Source organism: Cheilinus undulatus, linkage group 13 (genome assembly GCF_018320785.1).
Source record: "Cheilinus undulatus linkage group 13, ASM1832078v1, whole genome shotgun sequence".
In the NCBI taxonomy this organism is placed as follows: Eukaryota; Metazoa; Chordata; class Actinopteri; order Labriformes; family Labridae; genus Cheilinus; species Cheilinus undulatus.
The window spans coordinates 22164898-22177907 of record NC_054877.1 but is presented as its reverse complement, the minus strand read 5'-3'; the positions used below and the strand labels follow the sequence as shown (position 1 = coordinate 22177907).

General features: G+C 38.8%; 3 protein-coding genes across 4 annotated transcripts in view; 2 read left to right on the top strand and 1 right to left on the bottom strand.

Moving 5' to 3' along the window:
• The window catches only part of LOC121519983 (phosphatase and actin regulator 1-like), a 127965-nt gene that overhangs the window by 98246 nt on the left and 16709 nt on the right, over positions 1 to 13010 (bottom strand). The gene's annotated exons all lie outside the window — the stretch shown is intronic.
• LOC121519982 (zinc finger protein 660-like) lies at positions 1564 to 4315 on the top strand. The gene is made up of 3 exons (XM_041803141.1): positions 1564 to 1644; positions 1944 to 2012; positions 2101 to 4315. The coding sequence occupies exon 3, from the start codon at positions 2286 to 2288 to the stop codon at positions 4125 to 4127; it is 1842 nt and encodes a 613-aa protein (XP_041659075.1). The 5' UTR covers positions 1564 to 1644; positions 1944 to 2012; positions 2101 to 2285; the 3' UTR covers positions 4128 to 4315.
• Positions 6538 to 12110, top strand: LOC121519980 (zinc finger protein 184-like). Of its 2 annotated transcripts, XM_041803134.1 has the most exons (7): positions 6538 to 6629; positions 6841 to 7040; positions 8476 to 8577; positions 8662 to 8757; positions 9022 to 9132; positions 9469 to 9592; positions 9672 to 12110. In XM_041803134.1, exons 1-7 carry the CDS (start codon positions 6605 to 6607, stop codon positions 11945 to 11947), a joined length of 2934 nt encoding a protein of 977 aa, XP_041659068.1. In that variant the 5' UTR covers positions 6538 to 6604; the 3' UTR covers positions 11948 to 12110. The 2 variants fall into 2 exon arrangements, with proteins under 2 accessions (XP_041659068.1, XP_041659069.1); XM_041803135.1 differs by lacking the exon at positions 8662 to 8757.

The window sequence follows — 13010 nt, the reverse complement described above, 5'->3', positions numbered from 1 at the left end:
AAACAAAAATTTAAACACTTGATATGTGTTCTTTGTGCTATTTTCAACCAAAAATTGGGTTTGAATGTTGAGGAAATCATCATATTATGTTTTTACCTAAATTTTACACATTGGTTGTATTTTATTTTTGTGGTTGTATACAGTGGTTTCAGAATACATTCAGATCCCCTTCAGTTTATTCAGGTTTATGTTGCAGCCTGATACTACAGTTGTTTAAAATTCTGGGTTTAATGGCAGAGTGGCTAGACAGAAGCCGCTCCTCAGTGCAAAACACATGAAAGCCTGCTTAGAGTTTGCAAAAAACTCCACATGAAAGCCAAGTGGGCTTTACCAGATTATTGTTGCATAATGAGTTAGGGGGCAATAGGCACTGTGCCAGGCAGTGATCTGACAGGATTCCCATAATAGGTAGTAGGTATGTCATTGGGGTTCATGCACCAGGAAGGGGATACAGGTTTTTTTACCTGGACAATGACAGGTGGCATGAAATGTTTGTTAATTTTGTTTGAGCTGAGTAAATGACAAAAATGTTGAATCCTGAGTGGAAATTAAACTTTCTTATTGCCTGCGTACAACCCTACTGAAATGGTGCATCGTGGCTGTTTGTTAAAGTTAGTCCCTTTTGTTGAAACTTTTTTTTGCTGACAAATTGCCCCTACACTCTTGCTCTCCACTAATTTCTTGTCATCTTTTCGCTGTAACCATCTTCAGTAAAATGATAACAATTCAATCTGTTCAAACACCACAGCAAAAGAAAAATCTTGAAAACCATTTAAATGGGATCTGGATTTAGCATTTAAATTCCAAATGCATACTAAAACATTCTTATGAATACTTCTACTGATCCCTAGGTTAACACATTTGACTAAACTATAGCAGTGGTTCCCAAAGTGGGCCATACCCCCACCCTGGCGCAGGGTCATGATGGGGGGTGCAGCAAGGCAAGCCCAAGCAACATTCACTTGATGACTTTTATTGCAGTTCAAGTCCAAGACATTTTCTGCATTTTGGATTGGAGTGGAAAATTAGTACAGCATCCACTGATAGGCTTGAGAGCCTTGGCCACAATTTTTTCTTTTGCAACATCCTACCAGTGTGAGACAGGTTTTTCTAGTGTTGCCTCAATTAAGACAAAAAAAAACAAAAACAAAAAAAAAAAAATATGTTAAAGATACTCATCAAGTTTTTATTTCAGGGAGCTCTCTTCAGAGTTTCAAAACTCATTTTTTGTTTTATGTTGTGATAAATTCTAGAAGAAAAAACACGTTTGCAAACATTGTGAAAGACAGTGTGTTAGTCGTAAAACTACATGTTTTTACATGTTGATATGTAAGGTGAGGGGCACTGAAAATATTTTCACCTGCCAAAGGGGGGCCCGACAGAAAAAAGTTTGTGAACCGCTGCTCTACAGACAACCAAAAAATGTTTTCATTAAAATGTTATTAACTGCGGCTTGAGTGCACTGACTATTACTCAAACAGTAGATGGCAGTAAAGCTCTTTAGACGCCAATCACCACCCGCCATTATAAGTAGAAGAAGTCATTTCCCTAGTACCATTTCCCGAATACAGACGGTTCCCTGTGGCGGTGATGTTTGCTCAGATGTGGATAACAACAAAATGCAGGCGCTATTGACGGACCATGGTGAGTGCTTAGCCCTCTAAAACATAATGTTTATTTATTCATATTTAGTGCATCTTTTAAATGCATAAAATGAAAGTAGCGTTGGAAATGAACAGTTTTAGTGAACGTTAAAGGCTTAAAGGAACTGAGATGATGCGGAATATCGTTTATGAATGTAAATGAATGAAGAGAAATATATTCAGCAGGCTTACTGCCTGCATGTAAAATCCCCTGTAATTCACGTTTTTTTTTTTTTTTTTTTTTTGCTGATCTCTCTGAGATTATTTTATTAAAGGTTATGTCTCCCTTTCTGTCATTAGAGACTGCTGACTATGATCAGTCAAAACCACTGAAATCCCACATACAGCATGGGCACACTGTACTACAAGGTATAAACTGCAGGAATCATTTACATATTTAGATATGTTATGTCATTAAGTGATAATATTTTCTTGTTTTGTTTGTCTTTTTTCCCAGCATAAACACCTGTTTGTGATGACTGCATTTTTTCCAGCCTGTCATACAACCTATCATATTTGGACAGCGACAAAGGTGATGCACTCAACAGATTTGAACCCATATGTGACTTGCAAGATTGGTAGACAAAAATCTTACAAAGCTGTGAGACAATAAAGATCAAGGAGAAAACGTGTCAGAAGAATATGGAAGAACAGGGACAGCACTGTGAGGATGATTTCGATGAAGAGGATGTGGCTTCGGTTGAAGTAACAGTTCCATCGTTTGATGAAACTGAGTCTAGTCTGTCATCTAGCGATGATGACCATATGGACAAAAAGTATCTTCACAGTTTGAAAACTGGTCAAAGAACACAAGCAAAGAAATTCAAGAGCCTTGTTGCAGTCAGAGATTTTAAATCTCACAGCAAATTAAAGGGGCACAAGATTACCCAGGGTACTTGCATTACTAAAAGCACAAGTCAGACGGATTCTGCAGGTCAAAGTACCTCTTGTGAGAAATCGAATTTCCATCCTAAACCAAGGACTTTTAGTGAGAATGGATCTTCTAGTGATGAAGCTGAGCGATCATCGCCCAATGATGACTGCAGTCTTGTTTGTCATGTTTGTGCCAAGGTTTTTGCTTGTCAGAAAAACTTTGATGAACACCAGAGGATATGTGCGACCAGAAGTAAACAAAAAGAAGAGGCAAATCCACAGAGTTCCACAAGCTCAGCTCTTCACACTGAACCTCAATCTGTTGATTTTATCACTAGGTCTTTGGGTCCTTACCTTTGTTGTTTCTGCGGGCAAGACTTTGACAGCTATGAAGACTGTATAATACATGAAGAGGATAAATGCATAGCTTCAGACCAGCATTCAAAGGACAAATCTAAGACATATAAAAGGAATCAAGACATTAAAATTGCATCCAGTGAAATAAGTCAGAGCCAAAAAAAACTGGAAAGTACATGTGAATCAACCGGGACGTGTCCAGAACGTGACCAGGTTTTTGCTCATCACACAAGTTATGAGGACCACCAAAAAACCTGTTCAGAAGCAGCTTCCCAAAGGAAAAAGACCAACAAGACTAAGTATGTAATTGTTAATGGTTGTGACTTATTTTCACTTGACAAGACCAATGAGAGCCATGCTGACAAAAGTTCTATAACAACTCCAACCACTTCAGACAATGTCGAGCTCTCTAAGGATAAAAGCCAAACCTTTCAGTGTGGCATGTGTGAGAAGAACTTCTCAACAATTCTGGACTTGCAACAGCATTACTCTGATTCACATGATATCAGAACCCCCTATCCCTGTACTCTGTGTAAGACAACTTTTGTGAGATTGTGTGAATTGGTTCGACACCAGCAAAACAAAAAGTTGTACTTGTGCCCTACCTGTAAGAAAGGTTTTCGACAGCTAGGAGACTTGAAAAACCACGAGAAGGCTCACGGAGAAACAATCCCTTTTATCTGCGACACATGCGGGAAAAACTTCAGATTTCGCGCTCATTTGATTTTGCACCAGAAAAAGCACAGAGAACGGGCCCCCAATATTTGTTCACACTGTGGAAAACAGTTTAGTTCAATAACTGGCCTGAAAGCCCACATGGTAAGGCACACGGATGGTTTCCCTTGCCCTGTGTGCGGCAAAATATTCTATAAAAAAACAGTCCTGAACTATCATCTGTATAAACACACAGGGCAGGAGCCTTACCTCTGTGACAAGTGTGGGAAAGGCTGGCCCACTCCAGCTCAGCTCAAAATTCACATTGTTACACACAGAGAGGATCGGCCGTTTAAGTGTGAAGACTGTGGTGTGACTTACAAGCGGGAGTCCCACTTGGTCTCTCACCAGAGATCCAGACATGGCAGCTCAAGGCCGTTTGTGTGCGAGGTTTGCAGCATGGCTTTTAGGATAAACAGTGAATTGAAAAAACATATTTCGAGCCACTCGAGGGAACGACCCTTCTCGTGTCGAATTTGTGGAAAAACGTTTAAGAGGAAGGTTCATTTAAAGAAACACAGAGAAAAGCCATGTCTGTAGGCACATGTATTCCTTAAACTATTAAAAATTGAATTATTCATATGCTACCTGTATTTTGGAGCTTGTTCTTTCAGCCAACTGTATTTTATTATGTATGGTGGTGTAAGTCATTGAGCTGCTGATGTGAAAAGAGCGCTTTTTTAATCTCATATTGGGAATGATTGTCATTTGTAGAGACTATAATTGGTCCAGATTCATAGACTGTTGAAATAAAGCCTTTTCTGAAATGTGATGATAGCAATATTTCCTCTGTTTCAGCCCTGCTCAGAACAAGCTGTTTCTTTTTCTGTGGCTTTAAATATTACCTAGCTATCTGACTCCGCCCCTGACCATGCCCCTTTCAGGAAATGGATGCTGCACGATGGATGTGGCTCTCCTGGTCCTCCTTTTAGCTGCCACCTGAGAGGAGGATCAGGAGAGGAATGCTTCCCCACTTTCTTCTGAGCAGGGAGGGTCAACCACACCTGGGGGCGGGGCTTACTTCCTGCATGACATCATGAAGGGAAAATCTGAGAACGGCATGTTTCAGCACGCATTTTCTGAAAGGTGGGGGGGACTGGTACTTGAGGGAATTGTGGGCAGGCCAGGGGCACATATTTTTGTTAATAAAGCCTGAAAAAGTGTTTTTTGCATAATATGTCCACTTTAACGTGACAGAGGCATGATAGAGGGACCAGACTGTCACAGTGCTGTGATGGCATTAGAGTTAGTGGCTGGCATGCAGTACAGTGCTCTGTATGTGTGCGTTACTGAGAGTATATATTTGAAGCTCTCACTGTGCTTCACTTTTGCTTCATCAATGACAATGTAATGTGCCTTTAACAATGAACTAATTGCCAATGCTGCATATTTTTATGCTCACCTCTACTTTAGTTGGACCCTTGGGTCTGCATTTTTGAACGCACATATGTGACTGATGTGAGGATACACTGTAGAAAGAAAAAGGTACAGATCATTCTTCACCTGCAGTTTTGACTGGCACCTGCTTTTAATCACCATGAATATGAAGGAGGAGAGGTGGAACGTGTTCCCCAGCAGACAGCCACGGGTGTACAAGTGACACTTTTATAAAAGCTCAGCTCTGCTGAGGCCTCTTCCTGGTGTAGTATTGTCAGACAAAATAGGAACATGTACAGCATAGCAGAAGCAACTTTGTTGATCAGTTTACACATTGGTGGATCTTTGTAAAGATCTACGTACACATTTGTGGATCTAGTTTAACAGTACCAGTAGCTTTGCAACAATAACAGCTCCATGTATCTACCCCATATCCTGTCATCTCTTTTCTGCAGTCAAATAACGTATTCAATCTTTTTGAATGCTTCATCAAAATAAATGTATTGGTAACCAATGAAACGAGGTCTGTATTAAGCACTTATATGCAATTATTACTACAGGCCATTTCTGCAGATAGAGACATGATTTGACTGAAGTATACTTTATGGTATGCTTAGATTTTGATGCAAAGCAAATGCTTTCATTAATAACTGTTAACATAAGACAATAGTCCATAAGGAATGTCAGTGATATTTCAGATTTTTTTTTTCCAAATAAAAGACAAAAGTTATGGAAAAAACACAATCTACCTCAGATAATGTATTTGGAACAAAATACAGGAATTGATGCACTGGACCTGTAGAAGAGTCCACTCTACTACAGAGCTGCAAAGCTGATTTCATGTTAAATATGGCCATCTAGTGGTTGTGACATTTTGTGACAGCTAATTTTATATCAACTAACAGATAAGAATGCACTTAATAAAGAAGAGAACTTCAAATCCGTAATAACATTTCATCCAAAGGAAAAACATTTTGGAATTCACAGTTTGAAAATATAAACTGGAAGAAGCTTGGTTATGCTTCTCACAATTCTGTGTGTCAAATAATATCAGAGAAGTACATTTCAAATGTATGCATAAATATTTTCTTATCAGTGTAATATAGTGACTTCCAGGTTTGCAGAAATGGATGTTAAATGCAGTGAGCTTGATACAATTATAGGCTACACCATTTTGCCACTGCATCTCTGCATTGTTTTTTCTTGAAAGATGTAAAAAAATTTGTGTACAACAAAAGTAAGAATACTGCTATAATAAGACCACAAGATCATATAATGAGTTATTTCCTGTTATCCCCAATTGAATTTCTGTGACACTTTTAACAAGACAGATGTTTTTCCTGGTTTCTTTACACATTTGACAACAAAAAGGTTATAAAGCTGTTAAACTGAGTTAAATCTTTTTATGTAATGTTACAAAGTCAACACCGTTTATTCTTACCCTGTCTTCGTCATTGTGCTCCTCTTAATAAATATCTAAAATCAAAAGGAACCATTCTTTCTACAGTTTCTGGAACCAGGTCAGCTTCTCCCCACACTCCGACACTGTAGGTGGCGCTAATGCTCCGTGCCGCTAGATTTTGCCCGTCAATGAAAAAAGGAGAAGGCTGCGATGTTAGCATGAAGTGCACATCACCAAAATGCAGGAGATAATAACGGATAGTGGTGAGTTTCCAAACATTATTTTCATGAAGTCCGCATTTATTTAATGCCTAGAAAAAGACAGCGTTGTAAAACGATGTTGCGAACCGAAATTAACAGAGACGCTGTGGAATACTGTAGCATTGCCATTACCTCCCGTGTATTTTCACTCAACCGTTAAACTGCCGTTTTTATACCGTTGCGTTGTTTATATAAGTCTGAAATTTGCCTCCAGGTTTCCCTCCCCTCTCTTCTCTCCGCCTCATCGTCCCCCCTCTGCAGCTGGTGTCTGCAGCTCTGTTAGAGATAGTGAAGCAGGGAGCTGTGATGTACTTCGGTCTGCTGGAGGAGTTTATTAGCACAGTGCTGGAAACAGCCCCTGAGCTGCTCACTGACACAGAGAGAGTCCAACTAGTCATTGGACTTCGAGCAAAGGTAAGAAAACTATACACAGTGTCCTGTAAAACTGCAAAATATACAGCAGAAATAGGTAATTATGACACACTTTCCTTAATAATAATCACTTTTAAAAATGAAGACCTCAAATTCATACTGAAACAAAAGTTGACAGGTAATTACCCTAACAAAAGTTTGAGGGTATGGAGGAGAGTATCACACTTCAAACTGTATTGGAGTGATTAAATAAGCTTTACTTTCAGAGGCTGAAAATGCCTTTTCATAAGAAATAATATATTTTTTAATTTTCTAATCAGAAAGGATTTGGACTATTTTCTCTGTGATGCTCACGCTATTTTAGACTGGAGTAAAACATAATTGAAGGAGTCCTGAGCAAACAACAGATAACATTTCTGCATTTCAGTGGGTCCCCATTATGCTATATATTTTTTTACCACTGTATCTATTTTTTACATGATATTTTTGTGCATATTATTAATTAACATATAAAGTAAACAAAACAGTGGCTTGAAAATTGCAACGAGTTAATGCAGGCTTTAGAAATACAAGTAAAAAGGGATAGATGGGCAGTGTCTGCATTAGAATGAGCCCTTGAATAGTTTCTGGAAAAAAAACAAAGTTCCTTGTTTTTGTAGATGTTTTCCTCTTATAAAATAAGGATGACATTAAAAAGATAATTCCCTTCAATACAAAATTCATATCAAAATGCAAAGAGTCAAAATAATCACAGCTGTTTTTCAAAATTATACAGCCCTAGTTTAATCTACCTAATATGTTACATTTTTTTTTACTTGTGTTTTTTTATACATTAAATGAGGAACTTAAAAATAATCACATTAAATAAAAATTTCCTTATTCGAAAAAACATTGCAATTAGATTATTTTCCCACACTGTTCAGCCTTATTGTGCCAGACATTTGGTTAATTGTTTTGCACGATGATATTGCGTTCATGTGCATCGACATGGAACCAGAAAAAAGAAAATCAAAGTAAGTGGCACCAGTGCTTTGTTCAAAATTCTTTATCCAGACAGATATTATCCTTACACTGTTGTAATGAATCTGTGACTACCCTACATCAAAAATGTATTTACAATCCTACTTTTGTAATAGTTTCTAGATGTTTTGCCAATTTTTTTCTACGGGAAGACTATTTAAACTAGAAAAACACTCGGAGAGTGCTGACCTCCGCCATTAGCCTTATCTCCCAATAGTACAGAATCCTTTAAAAAATTCCTGGATCCAGACGGTGATCCGGATAACTCTCAAAATCTACTAAGTTCTTCCTTATGCCATTCCTGACATTTCCTGAAATTTCGTCAAAATCTGTCCATGACTTTTTGAGTTATGTTGCTAACAAACTAACTAACAAACCCTGCTGATCACATAACCTCCTTGGCGGAGGTAAATATCAAGCCTCGTCTTGATGGTTTTGTCTCTTTCTTTGCCAACAGGTGGTGCTAGAGTTGTGCCGTGGTGATACATTTGCCAACCAGCAGGCCTTTCAGCTCCACCTGGATGAGTTAAACACCTACATCACAAACAAGGATAAAGAGGTCTGATCTCTTGTTGAATCTTCACAGCTGTTTTTATTTGTCATTTGTATTTCTTTACTGTTTTTTACTTGTTTGTGCTTGAAGACCTTTAATCCTGATGTCAAAGCTTCACTTACAAAATTCCTGAGGCTTGTTCACACACTGATGGAAGATCAGTGCCAGAGGGATGTATTTTATCAGGTGGGTGGGCTGGTACTTTATCTGTTAATTATGTTGTCAGGTGGAAAATATATTTATGATGAGTAAAAAGGGAAATATTCATTGTCTTTTATTATATTGTATTTGAATTTATTTCTGGTGGTTATTTTTCTTCTTGCTGAACAGCTAGAGGCTTTGTATTTTTTCACCCCCAGGATCTATACATCAAATCAGCCTTTAAGCTAAGTTGTGAAATGTGGAATGACTGTAATGAACAAAATAAATGTTATTATTTTGCCTCTTTAGGACATTTTCCCAACCGTGTTTGGACCAAAGTATGACTTGGCTCTACAGGCTCTAATGAAGAAATTCCTCTTCAACCTGCAGGTGCTGCTGCCTGTTCCCGACTTTGAACAAGTGGGTACCTAGCAGGCAATAATTACATGCCAAAAATGCTTAAAATAACTTCTACACACTTGTACGTAGTAGTGTGTTAGTAAAACTGTAGGTCAGCATATCCTCTATTATATGTAGTGTATATTAGTTTCTTTGTCAGCATTTACTTGTTAGGTAATTACATCTTATTGTAACACATGTTTTAGGGCTGAAACCCAATCACAGAGAAGGAAAGAGCAGTAATGGGCAATCATGTCGAGAGAGCAAGCGCTGTTTTTTTACAAAGCATCGATACAGAAAAATCAAACACCGTTTTCATTATGGAATTGTTTTGGAATTTTTTTGTTTCATATCAAGACATCCCTCTGGCTCAGTCTCTCCCCGTCTGTCACAAAAGAGTGTGCTGACTTCATGAACCAGTCCAAACCCCTGAAAACCCTGATTCAGCATCAGAAACAACAAGGTCACACAGTGCCACAAGGTAGGACCTATAGGAATCATTAATACAAATCTATTTGTTATTTCATTTACTGAAATTATTTTGTTCCTCTTTTTTCCAGCATTGTCACCTTCTTATGATGATTGCATCCTTTCCAGCCTGTCATACGACCTACCAAATTTGGTTGACAACAGCAGTCATGCATTTGACAGATCTGAACCCATTTGCGACTTTCAAGATTGGCGAACAAATAACTTACTGAGCTGTGAGTTAACTTATGAACAGGAAGAAGATGGGTCAGAATTTGAGATGAATGTGGAGGAAGATGGACACGACTGTGTCAACGATTTAGATGAAGAGAAGGTAGCTTCAGTTGAAGTAACAGTTCCACCTTTTGATGAAACTGAGTCTAACAGACGTGACCGAATAGACAAAAAGTGTCTTTATCCTTTGAAAACTAGTCTTAGATCATCAGCAAAGAATATCAAGAGTCATGTTGGTGTCAAAGATTTTAGTCCAATCTGTATTAAACTACAGAAGCACAAGATTACCCAGAGTGCTTGCATTGCAAAAACAATGAGTCCAACAGATTCTGCAAGTCAAAGTAGCTCTTGTGAGAAATTCAGTTTTCATCCTAAACCAGGGACTTCAAGTGAGAATGAATCTTCAAGTGATGAAGCTGAGCTATCATTGTTTGCAAGTGATACAACACATAACCCAGCACATCAGAAGAGCTTTGAAAACTCTGAGCTGCCCAATGATGACTGCAGTCTTGTTTGTCATGTTTGTGCCAAGGTTTTTGCTTGTCAGAAAAACTTTGATGAACACCAGAGGATATGTGCGACCAGAAGTAAACAAAAAGAAGAGGCAAATCCACAGAGTTCCACAAACTCAGCTCTTCACACTGAAGCACAGTCTGTTGATATCATCGACACATCTTTTCACTTTGAAACCCAAAATGTAGAACCACTGGAATTTATACCGACAGACTCACTGCAAGACCAGGCATGTAAAAGAAGCAGTCGCATCAGACAATGCTCCATTTGCAGGGAAATATTTCCTTCTTCTACTGACTTGATGAGGCACATGCAGTGCCACTATGAACCAGGTGCCCACCTTTGTTCTCACTGTGGAGAAGAGTTTGAAAGCTACAAAAGCTGTAAAGCACACGAAGCTAAATGCACAGCTTCAAACCAGAATTTAAAGGATAGGTCCATGAGCACTGAAAGTGAAATTAATCAAGAGGTTACTATGATTTCTGGTGAAATAAATGAGATCCCAAAAACAGAAAAAAGTGCATGTGCACCAACCCTGACGTGTCCAGAATGTGGCATGGGTTTTGCTCATCAGACAAGTTATAATGAGCATCAAAAAAACTGTTCAGAAGCAGCGTCCAAGAACCAAAACTTAACCAACGCAGACGATGTTATTGTTATCGATGGATGTGACTTCTTTGCCTTTCACAAGGCCAGTGAGAGCCATGCTGACAAAAGTTCTGAAATAAACAATTGCCAAACTGCAGCTCCATCCACTGCAGACAATGCAGCAGGCTCCAAGGTTAAAATCCGAACCTTTAGGTGTACCATGTGTGAGGAGACCTTTTCGACAATCTTGGTCATGCAGCAGCATTACTCTGAATCCCATGATGTCAGAAGCCCCTACCCCTGTACTTTGTGCAACAAAACTTTTTTGAGATTGTGTGAATTGGTTCGACACCAGAAAAACAAAAAGTTGTTCCTATGCCCTACTTGTAAGCAAGGTTTCAGACGGCCGGAAGAAGTGAAACAGCATGAAAAAGAACATCGAGAAACAACTCCCTTCACCTGTGACACATGTGGGGAGAACTTCACTGTATGCACTGATCTGATTTTGCACAAGAAAAAGCACAGAGAACCACCACCCAATGATTGCTCATATTGTGGGAAAAAGTTTGGTTCAAGGAAGACCCTGAAAGCCCACATGGTTAGGCACACAGATGGTTTCCCATGCCCAGTGTGCGGTAAAGTATTCTTTCAAAAATCCTATCTCAATTATCATCTGTATAAACACACAGGGCAGGAGCCTTACCTCTGTGACACATGTGGGAAAGGCTGGCCCACTCCAGCTCAACTCAAAATTCACATTGTGACACACAGAGAGGATCGGCCGTTTAAGTGTGAAGACTGTGGTGTGGCTTACAAGAGGGAGTCCCATTTGGTCACTCATCAGAGATCCAGACATGGCAGCTCAAGGCCGCATGTGTGTGAGGTTTGTGGCATGGCCTTTAGATTAAACAGCAAACTTAAAATCCACATGATGGTCCACACGGGGGAACGGCCTTTCTCATGCCCAATTTGTGGCAAAACATATAAAACAAAGTTTGAGTTAAAGAAGCACAGAGAAAAGCCATGTCTGTAGGTGCATACTGTTTGTGAGCTTGTAATGTGTTCAAACTGATTGTGATTTCTGTTATATTTCTTACATACAGTAAACACCGGTATACATGCTACTTGTTCTTTAAGTCTACTATGTTTTAATATGTATGGTAGCTTAAGTAATTGGGCTGCTGATGTGGAAATAAAGACCACTGTTTTATCTGATATTGTGAATGATGATCATTGATAGAAACTAAAAATGTTAAAATCAAGCATTTTCTAAAATGTGTCTTCAAGACTTCTCCAGAGATTGTAGACAGTGTGATCAAAATTTGAAGGAAGTAGCTTAACTATTTTGTTGTGTCCAGAGGAAGGCAAAATAACAGCATTAGAAGAACTTGTGGATAACAGACTTGCAAACCAGTTTATATAATGTTGCAACATCTGTTGTGATATGCTTAAAAAATGCATAATGAGGGATTTCCACATACCCCATTTCTATAATGTCCATGCATCATGTAACATGTTTGGGGACTATTGTTAAAACAGATAATTATTTGTATTTATTCCTCTAGAAGATCTGATAAGAGGAGGTGTTAAAAATTTTTGCACTTCAAGGACACAGGATTGTGTTTGAAATCAAAACTGGACTGTGATGGCTGCGTTCTGATGATAATAGATCAAAGTATCAGCTGACCTATTCAGTTGTAGTGTTAAAAGACATCTAGAGTCTAATATTGTCTATTATGTTCCCCAAATACCCTGAACTGTTATTACACTAAGAATCCAAAAGAGTACATTTGAAAAATACTATACAATCAGAAAAAGTCACACTCTAGCCTGTCTAGGTCCCATGGATTAGTGCCCAGGTGTCCACTGGTGAGCTTCCCTCAGGCCTGGCTCCAGGTGCCTATTTAATTCCACTCCAACACATCTGCCCCATTAGGCTTTTGAATTGCACTTGGTCTGGAACCTCTCATGGGACCAGTTTGCCTATTTGCCTCTTTAGTTTTATAAGGTCTGGGCCACTGCCTGTGCAATGTCAGACTGGGATGGTGATTCCCATTTTTCAAAAGTTACACTGGAGGGTGTGTTCCAGCGTGAAA

Bases quoted from the DNA above. Each gene is read 5' to 3' on its own strand.
- LOC121519982 (XM_041803141.1), top strand. From the start codon at position 2,286: ATGGAAGAACAGGGACAGCACTGTGAGGATGATTTCGATGAAGAGGAT.
- LOC121519980 (XM_041803134.1), top strand. From the start codon at position 6,605: ATGCAGGAGATAATAACGGATAGTG. The intron at 6,630-6,840 runs GTGAGTTTCCAA...ATTTGCCTCCAG, and splicing joins GGAGATAATAACGGATAGTG to GTTTCCCTCCCCTCTCTTCT. The intron at 9,593-9,671 runs GTAGGACCTATA...TCTTTTTTCCAG, and splicing joins AGGTCACACAGTGCCACAAG to CATTGTCACCTTCTTATGAT.